Here is a 21810-nt window from a genome sequence, read left to right as displayed (position 1 = left end):
TAGCTCAGATTAAATTCTACAAAATAAGATCAAGTTGTAAAAAACAAAGTGGACCCCCCCTATGGCCCAGTTTATACAGTTTTTAAAAAGTAAGCCATGAAAAATTTTCCTTTTATTTACATTGTATGAGATAGTTTTTTGAAAAACAGGAAATAACTAAATACTTTATTCAAAAGCTAAAATTGATTAAAGTAAATAAATCTTGAAACCTCCCTATGACCTTAATAAATATTTTTGAAATAGTACTACTGCAAATATTAAATTAATGCATAAAATACAACACAAATATTCATTTGTTTTTGAGATAAGTACTTTAAATTTTCATGATATTTTCTATGTAATATTAAAAAATATATGTCAATGGAGTTGTTAAAATTATAACATTTTTTTTTTCAATCTTTTTGAAATAGGTTACTCCTGATTTTTCTAAATATTGCGAGGGACATTGCTTTTTCTTTACTTTATGAGGTATTTGCCTTAAAAAATGTGGGAGAAATTAGATTTTTAGGCTTTTTTATTTAGTTATTGTATTGGTTTTCACCTCTTACAAGGAAACTATTGTACTCTTTGACTTTAGCAGGCTATATATCAAAACAAAGTTTGAATGTTAAAAACTTGTAACTTTTTCAGATTACAAAAACAAAAAAAAGTTATAAAATAGTGATTTAACTCCCTTTAGCCTTGAAACATTATATATTTTAAGATAGTTTTTTGTGTCAATTTAAAGTTATAATTGTTTTAATAAATGACAAAATATGGTAACTTATATAATTGTTATTTTAATTAAATGGATATTATTATTTTAGTAAATTTGACTCATATAGCAAACTACACCAGTTTTTTAACCATCATATCCAAAAAATACACACATTTAAAAATGTTTTTTAGCTTCTTTTAACTACATGAAATAACTTGATGAATTTTTTACAAAGTTACAAAAAAAGTCTATGTATTAAAAACAAATTAAATACTTGCAAAAAAAGTCTTTGACCTGCAATAGTCATATTTTAAAAACAAAAACAAACAACTCTAGTTCAGATCAATGAAAGATATTTTTTGTCCAATACAATTTTAAAGGACTAGGAAAGATAGTTTGGTGAAATATCACCTAATTAGTAAAAAAAATTTAAATGCAGACAAAATAATGTTAAATTACTCTTATCTTTTTTGTAGAAAAAAAAAGTATTTCTTAAAACAAACAGCACAAAAAATGAACTACCAATATATATAAGAACAATATAAATGATTTTTTAGACTCAAAATTGTAGGAAACAGTGTTATTGACACTAATGAATTTTCTAAGTTAAATAAAAATTTAAAACTATGTTCAGAAAGTACTATAATAGTATATAGAACTATTTTTTCACTTTAGTTCAAATATTTTGTTTTGAAAATTAGTTGACTAAGAAGAATAAGTTTTTTTTTTGTTTTGTACAAGTTGGCAAGTTTAGTTTGAAATTTTATTTTACAGTTATGATTTTAAAAAAAAGTTTATCTTTAAAATAATAAAAATAAATTACAAAATATATAACCAATTTACAAACATATATTTTAAATTATAACTCTTTAAATTTTTGTTAGTTCATTGTAGAAAAATATAAAGCTCCATTAAAACAAAAATGTATAAACTTGTTTAAGTTATTAATAAAGTCTGTTATCTTTAAAGGTATTTTAAATGAAAATTTACTATGTTAAGAAACGTTTTTAGTGGAAATAAAATCAGACAAAGTTATTTGAGTAGAAGGTTTTTAAACATTTCTTCAAAAAATGTTAATCACATTAATTCTGATGTTTTAAATAATCAAATACACTTTGTTCAAAAGAGAAACATAACCAGGCTGTTGCATAGAGCAGTAAAGGATGTAATTCCAGGTTTTGGTTTAAAAATGACACCTGAAGAGGTGACAAAGCAAGAAGAAAACAGTGCTGTTCTCACATGGATGAACAAGCAGCAAAAAGCCCAGGAAGAAGCTAAAAGCAAGGGCAAAGCAGTACCTGATGCTAAGCTGTACAGGCGCTTTTTGTTCAAATACATACTGTTTGCTTGCTTTCTAGGACTGACCTACCAGGACTTGCTTGAGTTTTTTGAAAGAGAGTTTGAACAAGCAGAGTTCATGTCAACTCTGTCATCTTATCAAGGCAAGCCTAAAAGTACAAACAACCTAAAGGAGGCAGATGAGAATAACAACATCAGTTTTTCAAGGTATGTGGAATCTGAAACACCACTGGTGAAAATTTACCACCACCTTCCCCTGCGCTTTATATCTAGAGTTTGGGGTCGACTCAACGACATTGAGTTTCCCAAGTTCATACTGGTACCTTTGCTGAAAAGCTACTGCGATTTTTTCAATGTAAACATGGAGGAAGCTTTGTTTGAAGACTTGAGTTCCTACAAAACTGTGGGTCAGTTCTTTCGCCGCCCACTCAAACCAGAAGTGAGGCCAATCAGTGGCGCCTCAAACCTCGTTTCTCCCGCTGACGGAAAGGTTTTAATATCAGGAAGGGTTGAAGATGGCTTTGTTGATGAAATAAAGCACTTGTCCTACTCATTGCCAACATTTCTTGGACCATTGGCCACCAAACCTGAACTTGTCCAGAAGTCAATTGACAGCAAGTCCAACATCCTCCACAGCCCAAAAGAGTACCAGAAGCTGCTGCTGAAAAATCCTGACAACGAGCTGCACTACTGCGTCATTTACCTGTCGCCAGGAGACTGCCACAGGTACTTCTCGCCTGTAGAGTGGAAAGTGAAGCACAGGCGCCACTTCCCAGGTGAACTGCTTAGCGTCAACCCTTCGGTTGTTAGAAAAGTCCCTAAGTTGTTTGCAGTGAACGAGCGCGTGGTGTTGACAGGTGAGTGGGAGCACGGTTACTTTTCAATGGCCCCTGTTGGCGCCACAAACGTGGGGTCCATTGTTGTTTATGAGGACGTCACTCTGATGACCAACAGGGTCAACTGGAAAAGAAACTCTTACTACAATTGTGAGTTTGGCGAGGGATTGGCTTACAACAAAGGTGAGTTGCTAGGGGAGTTTAACATGGGCTCCAGCATTGTTCTTATTTTTGAAGCGCCAAAAGGTTACAAAATGAACTTGGGCTCTGGACAAGTGGTTAAATATGGTGAAGCTATCTCAGATTAAGTATCTGATAAAATGTTTTTTTCATCTGACTTTTTATTTAATGTACATTATTTTCTAGGTAATCTTGCTTTGTAATGAAACATTTTTATTAGTTATTATGTGTACCAAGTCTTTGCTTTATATACATCATACATAAAAACATTTGTAAAATTGATAATGATTGTTTTTTAACAGAATTTAATATATCAATTTTGTAAATAACAAATTTTTGTCATCATAAGTTTTATTTATTTTTTAAAATAAATTTGTTATTGTTTTTAATTGATCAAGTTAAAAAAAATACAATGAAAGTACTTGTTTAATTTTTATAAAAAAGTTCTTTTTTGAAACTTTGAATACTTTCATACAATAATTATGTAATTATTTAGGTTTTTGTTAACACGTTTCCTTATTGCTGTTTTTTTTAAGCTTTAAGATTTTTTAGTTAAACATTAAACTTAGCTGCAAAGAACAAACTATATTTTATGACTCTATATATTTCCTAATTATTTTAATTTAAAGAAATATTTTAATTTGGACAAAGTTTGGTGCTTGATAAGTAGTTTAACATGAATTTTTATAGATAATTTTATATAATAATTTACCTTAAATTTGCTATGTTTTGATTTTACAACAAATTTACAGTTTCTTTAGTTGTATGAACTATAAGCTCTATTTTTATATGGCTACTTTTTTAATTTCTATGCTATGTACTAGTTAAATAAAAGTTTGAAGTAGTTAAATTTTGCAACAGTTTTTATAATGTTCTTATAAGTAAGATATTACAGCTACTCTAAGGTCAATGAAGTTTTTTACTGTCTTTTTGTATTAATATTGGTTTAACTTTTTAGTTAAGGCTAGTTGGTAATATTGAAAAGTTGATTCTTAAGATTTCCTTAAATTAATGCTTTTGTTTTCTATTTATTTTAGTTTAAAAGCTTTATATTAGTCTAAGTATATTAAGATAATTAACTGCCAAAATAGTAAAGTATTTTTTTTATTTTAATCGTTTAAATGTTTCTCTATACAAGTTATTATTTGATAATTAGTTTTTTTATAAGCTAGCAATAAAAGTTAGTTGACCAGAACAACTAATTAAATTTTAATATTATTAACTAAATATAATTCTAAACTTACAAATTTTACAGAGTTATAAAGTAAAGAACTTTGTAAACTAGTGTTTTGATCTGAAAACTTTGGAAAAATGTTAGTTTTAAAGCTTAATTTTATATTAGTCTAAAAGTTTAAATTCGTATGCATTAAAAAAGGCGTTTATTAACTAACTGGTAATGAAACTAATAGAAACATTGGTTTTCACTTGAAAACCTTGTTGAAGCTAAGTTTTATATATTTAAATCGTGCATTTTAATAACTTTTGTTTTTTGTTAAAAATACTACATCAGTTTTATATTGTTTTTAAAATACTACTATGTATCACTAAATTTAATTTGTATATCTTTAGCATGTTTGCTATTTTAAATAGAAAACTTTTATCATTATAATTTTTTCAAAAAGCTGTTTTTTAAGAAAATAAGTACCCAGTTTAATATTTAAGAGCAGTACATACATATAAAGCTTAAAGTAGTTTTTTCCTTGATTATTTAGTTGTTTTATTAATTCGTTTGTAATTTATATCATTATGAGTTAAAAAAGTGTTGTTTATTAAGATTGTAAAAACTTAATTGTGTTTTATTAATAAAAAGTTAAAAAATATGTTATCGCTTTACATGGTTGCCAAAAAAACCTGAAAACACCTGGAATTTTAAACAACTTTTACTTATTAAGTAGTAAAATTTCAATTTGACACAAAAAATTTATAGTTTATGTAAAAATTTATAGTATATATGGAAAATTTTTGTGGTCATCAAAATTTTTTTAATCTAAAAACACATTTAAAGAAACTTTTAGATATCTTTTAAATACCATTATACTATTTAACACAGTTTTTTACCTTAAACTTAGTTTTAATCTAAAAATAGAACCTAAACCTTGTAATTTTGAAAAGCTGGAGAAAATTTGGCAACCTTGCTAAAGTTTTAAACAAATATAAATTAAACCATTCATTAATTATTTAAGCTTGTAGTAATAAAATTTTATATTGTAAAAAAGTATAATTAACCTAAAATTCATAATTTTATTTCTGGAGTTATAAGTATATATTTTCATTGTAAAATCTTCTTCAATTTGTTATTACAAACAATTTTTTTATCAACTTACACAGCCTTATATTATTACTTAAAAATATAGTATCATATATAATAATTATTTTTAATGAACTAAATATAATTTAGTTTGTACAGCTAAAAACAAAACATTTAAATAACAGATTCTTAAATAATGTTTACCTCTTATCGATTTCATACTTCAAAAAAAAGTACTCTATAAAAGTATCATAAATAAACTGCTTTTTATTATTTTTATAATAGAATAACTTGTTTTCTTAGTCTTTTAATATATAAAAGAAACTGCAAGAATTAAAAGACTTGCCGAATATTTTATATGGTTTGTTTCGAGAATAACAAAAAAATTACTTAGTTCTTCAATGGATGCATTTTTTCCCAATATTTTAAAATTAAGAACTAGAAGTGCATCTATTGGCAAATGCTATTAACCAATATAGATAATGCAACTAAAATTTATATTACAAACATAGAAAAGTATCTAACTTAGTCTTTTAATACTTGCACTTTGTTTTATATTAAAAGACTTAGTTAGATACTTATCTATTTTTGTATATAAAGTTAGTTGCATTAAATGTATTAATTAAAAGCATTTACCAATAGATGCACTTATAGATTTAGTTTTTAGAATATGGGAATAAAATGCATCCATTGAGGAACTAAGTAAAATTTTCGTTATTCTCGAAACAAACTATGTTAAACATTCAGCAAGTTACCATAACTAAATAGCATTCAAAATTATAACATAACAAAATTATCCAGAAATATTAAATAAACAATAAGCGAGCAATGAAACACTTAATATGACTGGTTAAAAAGCTAAGAACTTAACATCTTTTATTAAAATAAAACTTTTCATATATATGTATAGAATTAAGTTATTTAACTTAATAAATTAAATTTTTCACACTGAGCCCACCTTGTTTTGAAGCTGATGAGTGAATAGTCACGAAACTCGAGTCCTTTGAGTTTTGCATCTTTAAATAAACCTTTTTATTATATATATATATATGTATAAAACTTACATACAACTCAGTACGAATTTCTCTATTGTTTTAAAATATGGCAAACACGGTGCATCAATTAAATAAATGAGTAAAACTTTTGTTATTCTTAAAATAAACTCTATCAAGTATTCAATGACCAAAGTTGAACAATCCAGAAATATTGAGTAAAAAATCAACTACCAATCCGCACAGTATGACGAGAAGCGACATGGACCTGGACAAGATGATAGAGTTCGCGCGCAAGTGCAAGTACCTGCCCGAGTCGGACCTGAAGAAGCTGTGCGACCACGTGTGCAACTTGTTGCTGGAGGAGTCGAACGTGCAGCCGGTGAGCACCCCCGTCACCGTGTGCGGCGACATCCACGGGCAGTTCTACGACTTGCTGGAGCTGTTCAAGCAGGGGGGCGAGGTGCCGGACACCAACTACATATTCATGGGGGATTTCGTGGACAGGGGTGGGTTGAGCGTTGGTAAAGTTATATAAAAAGTTGAGGCAGATTGTTATTGATGTGATTACATCATGACATATTTTATATGATTCTAACTTTTAAAAAAAAAAGAATAAGTGTTGTAGTTGGTCAAAATAAATTGTGGTTTTTAAGTACAAGTTTTTATTCTGTATAGCCTTAAAAGTTCACTAAGGTGTTTCAAGCTTTTAAATTCACTAGTCATCTGCAAATTAGCTTAATAGTATTTAATAAATTATCTAAAAAAAGGTTGATAAAGAAAACTTGAGTTGTTTTTTATAAAATAAAACAATATAACTTTCAAAAAAGTCTTAAATCAATTGCATGTCATTAGGCTAGTTTCTATTACTCAAAATAGCCTGATAACAATATACTGCCACTTTTATTGAGAATAAGGACATATTTTATACTAAACTTTTATATTTCTTTAACTGATTTAAAAAATTATTAGAATTGAAATTTTGGATAGAAATAATATAAGTTTACAAATCTATTTAAACTGTTAGGAATTTTTTCTTAAAAAATATTTAACTGTTTTAAAAATGTTTATCATAAAGTAAGATAGCTTTGATTTTTTATAGTTAGTTTAAAATTTATTTAATTAAAATTTTTAAATACAGGATACTACAGTTTGGAGACATTCACTTATTTGCTAGCATTGAAGGCAAAATATCCACACAAGTTGACTTTATTGAGAGGAAATCATGAGACTAGGCAAATTACTCAGGTAATTTCAAAAGTGTTTTGTTAAAATTGTCAAAATTAATTCAATACAGCTTTAATAATATTTTACATTTTTGTTAGTTTAAAAGGTTTGTTTAACTTAAATTTCTTCCAATTAAAAAATAAAAAATAAAACCTATTTTGACTTTGTATTTTATTAAAATTTCATAAATTTTTATTAAGTTAGTTACCTTTTGTGAGTTTATTAAAAACATTTTTGAGTTTGATCAAATGAGGTTCAAAACATTGTATACTATAAACATTTTATATTTAATTATATTCCTGTTCTTAACTTGTAACTTAAAATTAAGTCTTAATATTTTAACTCGATTTTTTTCCGTTTGTTTCTGGAAATATTAAGAATGCTAGTTTCCAGAGTTTGCTACTCTTAACAACTAAAGCATAATTTATTATTTAATTAACATTAAATCAACTGAAGTAGTTTTAAAACGTTTATATATTAAAATATAATTTTATACTAAAAGTCATTGTATTTAAATGTGCCATGATGCGACTAAAAAATAAAAACAGGTGACATTAATTTTTCCATCAAAAATTAAAGTTATGAAATAAAAGAGTATTTAGAAGCAATCAGTTCCAAGGTTGCTTCTGATTGGCTGAAATGTTATTTATTTTTATTTTAAGTAATGAAACTTTTTTGTTTTCAGTTTGTTTTTTATATATTTGGGTAAACAAAGGCTAGGGATAAGGATATGAATGCTCTTAATATTCTGATGTATTATAAATTTACCTCATTTGCATAAATTTGCACAATGTTATGAATGAAAACATTTTCAAAAACTTACAACTGCAGCCGACCCTGTTCCAGATGCTTATTTAAAACTTTGTTTTAAAATTTTTTTGCATAAAAACATAAATATTCTTTAAAGGTAGAAGTTTTAAGAATAAAAGTTGTAGTTAAAAATAATTAATGTAAGTTTCAAATCTGCCTAAGTTAATTTATAATAAAATTTCGAAGGCTGTTTTTTTGCTGTTTTCTTTTAAAGTAAATCGTTATATTTTATAATTAAATAATCTTTTTTTTTTTAATCTAATGAGGAAGTGCAAAATATAACAATACACTTCAAAATGTATGACTAAGCAGTACCCACTGCATGGTTGCAGCAATTTTTTCCCACATTTGAATAATAGTCTGACTTTCTTTGTTGAGCTAAAAACCAAGAACTGAAAATTTGCCAGCACAGTTCATTTTCGTTCATAGATATAATTGGTTATAAAGTTAAAATTGTGAGAATTTATTACTTTTGGATAGGTATAAATCAAGTTTGACTAAAAACTAGAATAGAGATCTCAAAAATAATTTTTACTTAAATATTTATCTTTTGGATAAACTAAATAAGTTATTTTTTATTTAGTTGTACTAATAATTTTCATCTGAATAAAATTTTTTTAAAAAATTCATAGTTCTTTTTAATCTTAAACTAATGTTTTTTTTAACTTTTTTATAAAATTTGAAAAACATGAGTATGTTACTTATATTTTATAGATTAAAAGTTAGAAAATACTTTCAAATCAAAAATGACAAAATTATCCCCTCTTTACTAAATATCGCTCTTTACAGGGTTGCCAAAAAGACCTGGAATTTGACAATTTAGCCTAAAATTCTTTGAAAAACCTTGAATTTTAAACAAAAATCATTAAAAAGCCTGGAAAATCCTAGAATTTTAACAACTTTTACATCTTAATTTGTGAAATTTTCGATTTGACACAAAAAATCTATCATATAGATAAAAAAGATTTGTCATCAACATTTTTTTTAAATTAAAAAACACATTTTAAGTAGTTTTTCACTACCTTTTCAATGTTGTTATACTACTTAGCTCAGTTTTTAAGCTTAGCTTTAAATTATGTACACGCCCAAAAAAGTGTTCTTTAAAAACCCGGAGAAAATTTTGAAACCCTGGAGAAAATTTGCCAAAAACATTTGGCAACCGTGCCTTTACTACTTAATTATCCATTCACTGTTTTATCATTTATTTCCCCCTTACAGCCAAGTTCACCCCAATATAAAACCTGAACTACACCCATATGCACAAAGCCACACATGTATAAAAAATATTTTCATACACAAATTATTCATTCTGAAAGCTTGGAAGGTTTAACTCTCGAAATGAGTAAATAAATTAAAAATAAACTTTCTAACAAACATCATTACCAAAGAATTTTTATATATCAGTTTTAATTATCATCCATCAGGTGTACGGGTTCTACGACGAGTGCCAGACCAAGTACGGAAACGCGAACGCGTGGAGGTACTGCACGAAAGTGTTCGACTTGCTGGGCATCGCCGCCATCATCGACGGCAAGATACTGTGCGTTCACGGCGGGCTGTCCCCGGACATCAGGACGCTCGACCAGATCAGGACCATCGACAGGCAGCAGGTACGGCGCAAAGCTTTTTTGTAGTTAATTGTTATATACTTAAAATGAGCAGTAAAAATTGTGCACATTGAAATAGTAAAGTATATGTCCGTCTTATTGTTTTAAGCACAAGTTCAAAGGTTTTTTTTTATTCATTGGCACCTTGTTTTAATAACTGTTTTTGTTAGTTGTAGCATTTTGTTTATAAAAACTAGTAACAGGCAAGAAGTTCCTCATGTTTGATTTTTACTTTTATGTTTTGCTAAAAATGCTTAAAATTATTACATAAATTTAAGATATGCGTAAGTTTATAATCAGATTATTTTTAGTCTAGTCATTTAAAACAATATTTCTCAAAGCGTGGATAGAAGTTTAGTTAATGTTTACAATTTTTTTATTAACGTAACAAAATAACTTAGAAAATAAGTCTTACTTTTAGCTTATTTTAATTATAAAGAATTGAGAAACCTTTGAGCACATATATTAAAAAGTTAATAAATCAGTGGTTGACTACATCTAACGGTGAAATAAATCATCAAGTTTTACATTTTGAATAACTGTTTACAACACTTTTTTGTTTAGGTTTAAACTCTGCGAGTCCACTTTTTTAATGCTTGTTAAAAATAATTAACACTTTATTCACTGGAAGTGATAAAAAAAAATTTTGAAAATATTTATAAAAAAATCATAAAAGGGTGTTTTAAAACGGATTTTGCATTAAAATATAGATACTTTTTCTAGATGATTTTAAAGTTGTTAACTTATGATACAATACAAAATTTTTAGCAAAAATATAAGCTATACTTTGAAATTATTACACATCAAAGTAATTTAAATTATTTATCAGCACTATTGCAGTTTAAATTCAAACAAGCTTAAGTAAAGATATTTTGGCTTAAATTATTAGTTTTATTAATGTTCTATACCATACAATATAACTCACTTAATTTTTTTTTTTAATTTTTAAATACAAGTACTTAAATTTAGTTACTTAATCCACAGTTTTTTTTTTACTTTATAAAGTTTTATTGATAGCTTTTAAATGGTTGGTCCTGTAATTATCCTTCATAGTTTTCTATTGAATCTTTTTTCAGTTTTAGAGATATCTTTGTAACATTTGAAACAAGCTTGTTTGAATTTTAAACTTAATTGAAAATTCTAAATTAACTTATAATCGAAAACATTTAAGAACAGTTTAATGATTTAAAAAATAGTGCTAATTTTTTATAGTTATTATGAGGTTTATAACATATGAAAGAATTGTGTAATTGGGTTGTATCAAACCTACGTTTATAAAACTAAACTAATTATTTCAAACTGCTGTAAAAAAAAATTACATTAAACTTATCACTACTAATTAAGTCATTTTGAAGAAATAAAAAAATTAATTAGATACACAACTAGTTTTAAATTCAGGTTAGTTACAAAAATAAGTGTTTAAATTTAAAGTTTTTAACTGTCTGTTAAGTGTAACTAATAATAACAATATTTTAAAGTAAATATTATATAGCTGAAGCTTGTAACTTGTATTTTAAATTACAACAATAAGTTAAAATTTTTAAATTGTTGTTATCAAGTAAACTTTTGAAAATATTCAGTTAATAAACCTTGTGGTTTTAACGCAGCACGTGAAATGAGAGAAACAGTTCCTCTTTTATGACGTCACAACGTAGTGTTAAAAACATCAGGCTTTTGTTGCAACATTTTTGCTATTTTTTATAATCAATTAAATAACTTTAGATTAAGTACTTATAACTTAGTTACTACAAGTTGAATATTATTTTTACAAATTAAGTACTTATTTACTACTATACTATCAAAGTTATTCATTATTTATGAAATAATATTAATCTTATTTATTTTCAACAATTTATGCAAAAATAAAAAAACTGCAATAGTTAGACGTTGAGCAATCTAGTCGCATTCACAGGATTTTCGATAAAAATTATTGGCAGTGTAAATAAGCCACATAATTCAAATAAATCGAAAACAAATGCACGTAATGCTGTTTATTTGGTTAGTGAATATTTAAATAATCAGTAATCAATTTTCTTGTGATCATCAAAAAAGCTGTATCAAAATTTAAACTCTATTTATATTTTCTATCAAAGTTATTCATTTTATATAATGGTCGATAAATTAGAGTGAATAAAATTAAATATGATTGAAACATCTTAAGAAAAAAAAAACGATTTTAACAATAAATAAATCAAGTTGAATAACACAGTATAACTGAGTATATTTTAAACATGTACGTTGTACATATCTAAAATTAAAATATACTATACTATTAAAAGCCAAACAATATATAAACTATATCGAAACAAGAAAAGAATTCTCATAACGCAATCTTCCAATTCAAGAAAAGATAAATCCTTTCAACTAACAATTTATCAATTAACAAAAACTTCTAACAATCATAAACAACCAAAAATGTGTGTAAAACATCATCAACACAAAAAGCCCATTCACAATTTTGTTTCGCTTTCAGGAAATCCCCCACAAGGGGCCGTTCTGCGACCTGGTGTGGTCGGACCCGGAGGAGGTGGACACGTGGGCGACGTCGAACCGGGGGGCGGGGTGGCTGTTCGGCGCCAAGGTGACCGGGGAGTTCTCGCGGCTGAACGACCTGTCGCTGATATGCAGGGCGCATCAGGTGGTCCACGACGGGTTCAAGTACATGTTCAACGAGCAGCTGGTCACCGTCTGGTCCGCCCCCAACTACTGTTACAGGTTCGTTGTATGAAATTTTGTGTACAGCTTGAGCTTTTCACTGATTTTAGTTTATTGTTAATTTTGAAAATGTAGTAAGTAAACTCGAGTTGAGCCTTGAGATGAAGTGAATAAAGTTTAAAATTGTGTGCTCTGTTCGGTTTCCTAAAAAAATAATTGTGACTGCATCTAAAACAATTGCATGAACAAGTTGCCAAAAACCTGGAATCCTTGAAAAACCTGGAATTTAACGAACGGAAAATACTTGAAGTTTCACAAATTTTGAAAAAATATGAAGTTATGAACAAAAATCACTAAAAAACCTGGAGTTTTAAAGAATTTTTACATGTAAAGTAGTTAAATTTCGAGTAGAGATACAAAAATTCTATCAAGTAGAATAAAAAGTTTTCATTGTTTTTTTATTAAAAAACACATCTAAAGTAGCTTTACAATATTTTTTCAGTGGTGAATTTTAAATACAGTTTTTCACCTTAATATAATTTTTACATTTAATTTTAACACTTGCTCTTTGAAATACCTGGAAATTTAAAAAGAAAACCTTTGGCATGAAAACCCTGCATATGGTGTTTAATGTTCCTTAACAGTCTTAAGATCATCTCGAAAACCTGACCATGAACTTCCGCTTTAAATTTACGACGCGTAACATTATGACGTCACACAGGTGCGGCAACGTGGCGGCGATCATGAACATCCAGTCGCACGACAAGAGGGAAGCCAAGCTGTTCCAGGCGGTACCCGACGAGCAGAGGGTAATCCCCTCCAGGACGACCACCCCCTACTTCCTCTAATCGGGGAAAGCCCCCCGCCCGGCGTTCCCGTTACGAAAGAAGTTATTGTGACGTCACAGCGTTGTACGGTAGAGGAAAGTGTCTCCCCGGAAAGTACGCACCTTCTATTGTTGAAAATAATTTTCACGAGGCTTTTTTCCTTTTAAATTTTTTTTTCCCGCTATTAAATTTGAAAACATTTTTTTTTATAAGATAAATTCCTACATTGAAAAAGTAAATTAATTTAGAAATATTTGTATTATTGTTTTTTGGTTTTTTAGTGCCTACCTCTTTTTGTGAGTACTAATCCAAAAATTGACTAGCACCTTACATCAGCTCTGTTAAAAAGTATTTATTGAAATATTTTCAATGTAGTTATGGGCAGGCATTCGGCCCGCTTGAGAAAAGTTTCAAAGTTTGAATGAAGTAGGCATTGATTTGTTTTTCTTACAAGTAATTTTTGTTACACCAACTGAGAATAGTGCAAGTGTATGTGTAATTTAGTGATTTAATTTAAGAGGCTTTCATAATTTAAAATGCTGAGTTTTGTTTTGAATTTGATTTTTAAAATAGTACGAGCTTCGATATGATTATTTTTATATGGTATCAAAAATATATACTTTATTTGTAGTATTTTTCATGAAATTTAGAAAAAATTTGCATACTTTTACTACTTTCAACAAATTAAGTACGCTTTATGGAAAGCCATTACAATTTACATAATGAGTTCGATTTTTACTATATTAAGAATATATAACTTGCTAAACATTTTTGTAAGGTTTTCAACATTTCACAAGAATTTACTTTTTTTCTATTTATTGTTTAAATAAGTAGCAAACGAATCTGTTAAAGAAAAACTATTTTCCTTTTTTCAAGTTTGCACTTAAAAGTAATTGCTGAGTTACAATAATGTATAAATTAGTTTATAAAAAAAACATTGACATGTTTACTATTTTACAATATTATTATTAGAAGTTTAACAAAAGTTTACAACACTAGTAACTTGATAAAATTTTTTGTTTATATTGGGTAATAGAGTTAGTTTTAACATAACTTTTTTTCAAGGCAATTTTTTATTCTAGTATTGTTTGTGCAAACAGCTTTTAATTATTTACTTCGCTTTTCCATAATACTATTGAATTAAATATATTAGCGTTATCGTATTTATTACAATTAAACTTTTTGTCACAAAGTTATTTGAAGGATTTATCTATATACCGTACTAATTGAGTTTAACTTTAAGCATAAGTTTATTCAAGTTGTCACAATGAAAGTACTTTGATAGAATACTAACTAAAAGAATCACTAAGTCTGTTAAACTATTTAATTTGAGAATTTTACTTCAACTCAGTATAGATGTAGTACAGTGCTTATTCACTTATCCGGACATGTTGGGCAAGATTTTTCTATGAACATGTCCGGATAAGTACAAAAAATATTATTTTTCATTAAATACTATAACTGTTGTATATCATGCAATGCATAATAAATAATAAAAGCTCAGCTCCTCTTTTTCTGCATTTAACATTCTTCACTTTTCAAAATGTCATACAAAGTCGACCTGCCTATGCTGAACTGCTCCATTATAAAATACTTTGGCACTTTTCATTTTAAAAGCTTCTAGTTTATTTTAAATAGTTAGTGCAACTCGTTTTCTTTTTTTTTTTTTGATGTCAATTTCTAAACCTTGTATGTTTAGTGTGTCGAACGTGTATAACTTATAAAGACGAACAAAATTGTCATGCACCTCATCTTAAACAAAAAGTGTTTGAATTTAAAATCAAGCATAAAAGAACTGTTAAATATTCATTTTCTAAAAGACATAAAATTTTATCAACTATAAAAATAGTTTAGATAAAAAACTTTGAGTCATGCTTAAAATATGATTGTTTAAGATAGTTTTAAAAACCGACTTACTTTGCTTCAAAGGGGTTTGATAACTAAACTAGTTTTGAACAACGTTTGAATGTAAGCTTTTTTAGTACTAATACGTCATCATGATGGGCTAAATTACAGAACCTATAAAATCACTTAAAATTTTCATAAAGCTTAAATATTTGTTTTACACAAAAATGTTTGTATTAAATATTTAAAATTTTTTGAATTTTCTTCTCGACTGAAACTGTCCAGAGAAGTGAGCGTCTGGATAAGTTTTAAGCACTGTACTTATATTTGAAAGCCGATAAGTATATAAATTTTTACTTGAAGAAGTTTATTCATGGTAGATAATCGAAACCTTTGTTAAGCCATGTGTTGCTTTATACGAAAATTAACAGTACTAAACAACTTATCATATATATAAAATAATCTACTTGCTAAAAAAGTGGTTAAAAGTCAGTTTTGAGAAAGAGATTTACAACATATTTATTTACTTAACTGTGTTTTTTAGAAATCTGTGAGATATCTACGATCAATTTTTGTTTTCAGTTTATGATTAAACTTGTGTTTGTGGCTACAATAGAAAATACTTTAAGTGACTTAAAAATAGAAAACATATTTATTCGTTAGTTTTAAAGTAGCTGAGTGTATTCGTGTTTTTTACCTGCTACTTACCACCGTTGAGTAAGGTTATTTTATAAAAAAAACTTGTTTTTAAAGAACTTAAAATTCTATTTTAGCTTGACACTACCATTAAAAGATTGAGAAATAACATAGGACTTATAACTGTTAAAAAGTATAAATTTTTTTATCTAAATTTTTTCATTACTGTATCTTAATTTTAACAAAACGAAAAAAGTAAAATTAAATAACTTAAAATTGAAAACAATAATTTTGTATTCTAGCTTGACAACAACCATTGAAAGATCGTGAGCAAAATGGACTTATAAGTTATAAATATAGTTTTTTAATTTAAATCACTGTAACTTAATTTTGAATAGTTTTAATTCTATCATTCAATTGAAAGATGCAGTTTTACACTGATATAAAATAAGTTTCTTGACTAAAAATTTTTCTTATGAATTTTACAAACATCTAATATTTTAAACGTATTTACAAAAAGTTATCAGTGAAGACGTAATAAAGCAGTTTAGTGTAAACGCTAATAATAACAACATAAAAGAAAAGAATTGACTAAAATAGTTTGAAAAACAGCAGTATTGCAGTTAAAATGTCAAACAAAGGCAGTTCACAACAAATGATCAACTATCAGCATTCACTTGCGTCAATTTCAAGATATCCTTTTCCAGTGCTTCCTGTCTCTTGCGAAGTTGTTCATTTTCCGCTCGCAACTGATCGACTTCTTCCAGATGAAAGTTCGTTTCAACGCTAAAAAGTTCGTTGGAAGTCAGCAACTGACGCGCTGTGGGTCTCTCTGCAGGATCTTCACTCAGCAACTGGACTATTAGCTCACACACTTTGGGATGAGAACTTAAAAGATCTTCTGGGAGTCCTTGAAGTCCCTGCTTGCGGACACACTGGATTGTGTGTTGCTTCTCCATGGAAGTTCCCATAAAATGAAACAGCTCAAGCAAGACGACTCCAGACGAGTACATGTCCACTGCGCTGGTGTAGTATTTTTCTTTTATCGTTCCATTCTGGCTATCCATTTCCGGTGCAGAGTATAATGGAGTCCCTATATCAGTTGTCAGATTTACTTTTCGTTTCTCTGCCGTTATAGTTTGCTTTCCTTCTCTTACGATGATCTCAGTTTTCTGCTTTGAGCTGGTACCGAAATCTCCTAAGATTACTTTGTTTCCATTCATAAAGATGTTCCTCGTACTGACGTCGCGATGGATCCACTCTTTATCGTTGTGGATGTAGTTGAGAGCTTCTAAGAGCTGCTTAAAAATGCTGATGTTTTGCCTGTAGACTTTTTTGGCTTCAGTAGAATTTTTCTTGTTTCTTTCAATCATCATGTCATAAAGCGTGGTTTCGCACAGCTGCATCTGGATGTACATGACTATGTTCTCCCAACTCGAATAATCAGGTTCTTCTTCAGAAGACTCTTCTGATTGGGAATCTTCCTCATTTAAAGAGCTGCACTCCGCTGCGGTCCACCCGCCTGCCTTGACTTGCTCATCGCAAAACTCAAAAGAAGAGTCGTCATTTTCTGATTGAAAGCTGCTTTCATTCGAAAATTCCGTGTCAGTACAGCTTCCACCTTCGTCTTTCTCAACACAGTGCTCTAAATTTTCAACCCACGAGCTGTAATACCTTACAACATTAGGATGATCCAGCTGACATAGAAAATCGACTTCTTTCTTCACCTCTTTGAAACGCCGGTAACAATCCTTGTGCTTTAGGGGGACTGCAACCTTCTTGATCGCGTATATACACTCGTCAAACAACTTTTTACTTCTAAAAACGGACCCGTAAGCGCCTGAATTTAGTTTGTTTAACTCAACGAAATCCTTGGTGTACTTGCTATCATTGGTGTTTTTGTTACTTGTTTCCATATTTTTGACAATAAGTACTTACAATTTAAAAAAAAAAAAAAATTTTTTAATGTCTAAACAAATTGATATTTGCTGCAAAAATGTTTTACTTTCTTTATTTAAGTATAAGAATTTTAAAGATGTATGTTTATTAAAACTTTAGTTAAAGCAATGATGAGCTAGTTTTTTTTTGTGAACTAAACTTCAATAAAATTTAAAGCTACACGTTATCTTCATAGTTTATAAAAAAATCTTCAAAACATGTTTTAAATGTATAGATTACGTATTTTTTAAAGTTAAGTTTACCATAAAAAAATATGTTCTACATCTCTATAAGTTTTATTTCTTAAATTCAACTCTTTGTATTATTTAAGAACCCGTTTAAAAATACGTGAATAAATATAAACTAGAATATTACAACGCTAGGTACTTTTACTGAAAATTTTAACTGTAAGTACGATGTTTGTAACTTGTCAAAACTATATAACTTTACAAACGTATTTAACAAAAGTTTTACTATTTTGTATAACTCAAAAAAAATTTTTTAGTTAGTTTTTGAAATATATCACGACTATTTTAACAACTTAAATTTTGTTAACTGTTTATATACACCATACATTATTAACACAGTTGTTAAAATGTCAACAAAATTTCGTAAAAGTAGCACTCAAGTACAACACGTATGAAAAACAAAAACATTGAGAAATAATGTTTACCAAATTGTAAGGTAGCACAAAAATTGTCTGCTAAATGAAATATGAAATGAACGCATTATGACGGGACAGATGTACGGCAAATGGGCTAGGCGGTACCCTACAATCAAACGATACTGTATGCTTTGTTGCTTGAATCATAAACTTATTCAGTTTTTTGTTAAAATATTTACTTTACGTAATTCGGTAAGAGCTATGCTGCTTCTGATAAAAAGTTTGATTCAAAAACATCTTTTAATAATTTCTAAAAATTTTAACATTAAACCTAACCTTTTTTTTTTGTTATCAAAGATTAGAAATTTTTATTAGTAGTATTGTAGTAAACATAGTTATATAGTTTTAAACTTATTTTCACATTCGAAATTGAATTATATAAGGCTTAAAGTTAAGTTTAAAAATTATTTTAAAAAATAGTTTTATTGTATGTGATTACAACAAATTTTCTTTCTTAACCAGGAGTCGTCAACCTGCGTTCCACAAAGCACAAATCTGTACTTTTCATACCACACGGTTTTTTGTATAAACCGGCCCGTGATGTAATTTTTATTTTTATACATCCTTTTTTAAAATACACAAACAATGAAGAAAAAATTCGAAAGTTAGTAAATAATAATGGCTCATTACTGCTTATTTTATCAAGTTTGTGATTAAAGTTAGTATTTAAAAAATTATTATTTAATTAATGATATTGATCACTGCACATAACAACCGCGATCAGCGGATCAGGGAGCGGCTTGCAAGTAACTTTTTTTCCAGGAAAACTTGCCCACGGCTTGCGAAGTAGAGCCGGCCCCTGCTTTTAACCATCAGAAGTAAATCTATGTTGCCAATACCGTTCATTGAAGTAAATTTTGCATTCAGAAGGTCGATAGAAACAAAAAAATCAGCACCTATAAAAAGCATGCTGTGTGTGTTTGGTGAAAACTACTAAAATATCTTTTGCATTTCCCACGATATATTGATTGAAAGCTAACACAGTTTACAAAAACTAAAAGCTAAAATAAAATAAATATAAACGTTTTTAGCACAATAAAAACAGCATTGAATCTTTTTAGCTTTTTGTTATTGCAAAAGATTTTAATTCTTTTTTATTGATTAATACCAGGGGTCGGCAGGCAGTTGGTGCTTGCGGGCCAAGTTTCAAGTTTCCAAAGTCTTCGCGGGCTGCAGTTTTAGTGACATTTGAATAATATTTTGGTTTTAGTCACACTAGAGAAAGTTATACTTTTATTCACTTAATTATTTTAAATGACATTTATAGCTATACACAGAATGTATGTTTATATTATAAATACTTATTGTAATAAAATTTACATTACTAATATACTTAAGTGTTAATAAACTATGTACTTTCTTAAGGACTTAATAAGTTAAACTTAATATTTTTGTAATTTTACTTACTACCTAACTCTCTATAAAAATCGAGCTTAAAAAACATTTATGAGTCACTTTTAAACATTTTTGTATTATTAAACCTTTTTTCATATTTCTAAAAGTATTTACTTTTTATAATAGTTTTTGTGTCTTAAATACACTATCTAAAAAATTAAGTTTTAAGTTAACTAAAAAAAAAAGTATCTATTTGTATTGAAGAAAGCTAAAAAAAAAATTTCAATATAATTAATTCTCGAATACTTTATTTAACTACCTTATTAGTAATTAATTAGTATTTTACATGGTTGCCACTTTAAAAGCAAAAATGTCTGAGTTATATCAAACCAGCCTAAGTTTATTAAAAGTTGAAAAAGCTAAAAACTTGCTATTAATCAAGCTTGAAAACCTAACTAAAATATAATTTTTATAAAAAAAAACATGGATATGTAAGAAGACAAGAAAAAAAAAACATTTATTAAATTACATTAAAATCATTAAAGCTATTCTGATAATTCGAAGATTTATTTAAAGTGTTTGAAATAAAAGTTTCACACACACCTGAGTTTTTAAAAAATGTCTTAAACAGGTTTAACCTAGTCTGAGTTTTTCAAAATTTTAAACTAGCCTGTTTGTTGGCAACCCTGTTTAAAATAAAGATCACAAAACATAAAAAATAACTAAATTCATTAACACTGAATTAAATATATAGAAAAAAATATTATAAGTCAGTTTGAATGGACTATTAAGTTTATTATACATTTTTAACAAAAGCATAAAAGTTTATTGATCCATTAATGAAGTAGAAAAAAAAATCTTTTATTGAGCATTGTAACAATTCTTTATCTGCAATAAAAATATTTCATTTAAAAAGAGTAAATGTGAAATACAAGACAAGCTATAAGAATTATAAATCTTAGTTAGAAGTTATTGCAAGAAATGAAACAAAAAAAAAATTGCTAAAGTCAGTACCAACAAAGCACATAATCATTTTCAGTAACTACAGACTGATCAAAGAAATTGTTAAGGCAAGTTATAAAGTAGCAAAATTAATTACTAAAAAAAAGATACCGTTTATAATTGGTTACTTATTTATATTATTTGTGTTGGCAGTAGTAAAACAATTTTTTTTATTACCTCAATGACAACAAAAAGTCGTGTTTAGGAAACTTCTGAAGATCATAAAGCCGCATTAATAAAATTACGACTTTAATCAATCTATTAAGATGATAGCACTGATACAATAAATATTTCTTATCTAAGAATTTGTATTAAAGGTGTTTTTACTAACTTTGCATTATAGAAGAATTTATAGGTTTGTTCCAATGCAAAGCACAACAATAGGTAAATATGTTTTTAAAGCAAAGGTGCAATACACCAATATAAAGTTTTTGAAAGTACAAACCTTTTCTTCTACTTTTAGTATAAAATTAAATTAAAGGTCAAAAAACTGTCTTAAACAACGTATCAATATTAAAATGATACTGTTAAGCTTCTTTGAATTTGTTTTTTAATAAAAAAATTTATATGGTAGATTTATTGTGTCAAATAAAAACTTCATTGCTTTACATGTAAAAATTGTTTGAAATCAGGGTTCGTGCGCGTCAGGCTAAGTCAGGCTAAATCAGGCTAAATCAGTTTTTTTGAAAAAAGTTGAAAAACGTCAGGCTAAATCAGTTTTTATGTTTAAAAATTTGAGAATCTCAGTTTTTGTCAGTTCAAATGCATGAAATTTTTTTTAATTAAGAATAAATTGAGATGTGAATTTATTTCTAAATAAAGATTTAGTTATTAAAGACAAAATCAGTCAGTATTTGTAAAAATAAGTGCTTAAAACCTTTGTTGAATCTCTAAAATAATTTTAAGAATCTTCATTATTTTGTTTTTAGTAGATTATATACGTCATAATTATAAAAATTCATAAAAAAGTACAGTTTAAACATTACAGTTTGGTTACAGTTTGTTTTTCAGA

At 27.6% G+C, this 21810-nt stretch overlaps 3 protein-coding genes across 3 annotated transcripts; 2 read left to right on the top strand and 1 right to left on the bottom strand.

Moving 5' to 3' along the window:
- Positions 1 to 1672: 1672 nt before the first annotated feature.
- LOC145849709 (phosphatidylserine decarboxylase proenzyme, mitochondrial-like) lies at positions 1673 to 3323 on the top strand. The gene has a single exon (XM_082954739.1). It carries the CDS (start codon positions 1689 to 1691, stop codon positions 3138 to 3140), a length of 1452 nt encoding a protein of 483 aa, XP_082810865.1. The 5' UTR covers positions 1673 to 1688; the 3' UTR covers positions 3141 to 3323.
- Positions 3324 to 4265: 942 nt separating this feature from the next.
- On the top strand, positions 4266 to 13531 carry LOC145829388 (serine/threonine-protein phosphatase 6 catalytic subunit-like). The gene is made up of 6 exons (XM_082937161.1): positions 4266 to 4325; positions 6499 to 6761; positions 7394 to 7500; positions 9714 to 9899; positions 12370 to 12611; positions 13273 to 13531. Exons 2-6 carry the CDS (start codon positions 6500 to 6502, stop codon positions 13397 to 13399), a joined length of 924 nt encoding a protein of 307 aa, XP_082793287.1. The 5' UTR covers positions 4266 to 4325; position 6499; the 3' UTR covers positions 13400 to 13531.
- A 2987-nt stretch (positions 13532 to 16518) lies between these two features.
- On the bottom strand, positions 16519 to 17775 carry LOC145850128 (eukaryotic translation initiation factor 2-alpha kinase 1-like). The gene has a single exon (XM_082955273.1). It carries the CDS (start codon positions 17773 to 17775, stop codon positions 16519 to 16521), a length of 1257 nt encoding a protein of 418 aa, XP_082811399.1.
- Between the last annotated feature and the right edge of the window lie 4035 nt (positions 17776 to 21810).

This window comes from Thalia democratica, chromosome 2, assembly GCF_965202585.1.
Source record: "Thalia democratica chromosome 2, ktThaDemo2.hap1.1, whole genome shotgun sequence".
NCBI lineage: Eukaryota > Metazoa > Chordata > Thaliacea > Salpida > Salpidae > Thalia > Thalia democratica.
Note: the sequence above shows the minus strand (reverse complement) of the source record. Positions and strands in the feature narration are given on the sequence as shown.

What these genes read in the sequence shown, in the direction of transcription:
- LOC145849709 (XM_082954739.1), top strand. Translation starts at nt 1,689, where the DNA reads ATGTTAAGAAACGTTTTTAGTGGAAATAAAATCAGACAAAGTTATTTG.
- LOC145850128 (XM_082955273.1), bottom strand. Translation starts at nt 17,775, where the DNA reads ATGGAAACAAGTAACAAAAACACCAATGATAGCAAGTACACCAAGGAT.
- LOC145829388 (XM_082937161.1), top strand. Translation starts at nt 6,500, where the DNA reads ATGACGAGAAGCGACATGGACCTGGACAAGATGATAGAGTTCGCGCGC. An exon ending in AGACTAGGCAAATTACTCAG is followed by an intron (nt 7,501 to 9,713) that starts GTAATTTCAAAA and finishes ATCATCCATCAG; the next exon opens with GTGTACGGGTTCTACGACGA. An exon ending in GGACCATCGACAGGCAGCAG is followed by an intron (nt 9,900 to 12,369) that starts GTACGGCGCAAA and finishes TTTCGCTTTCAG; the next exon opens with GAAATCCCCCACAAGGGGCC.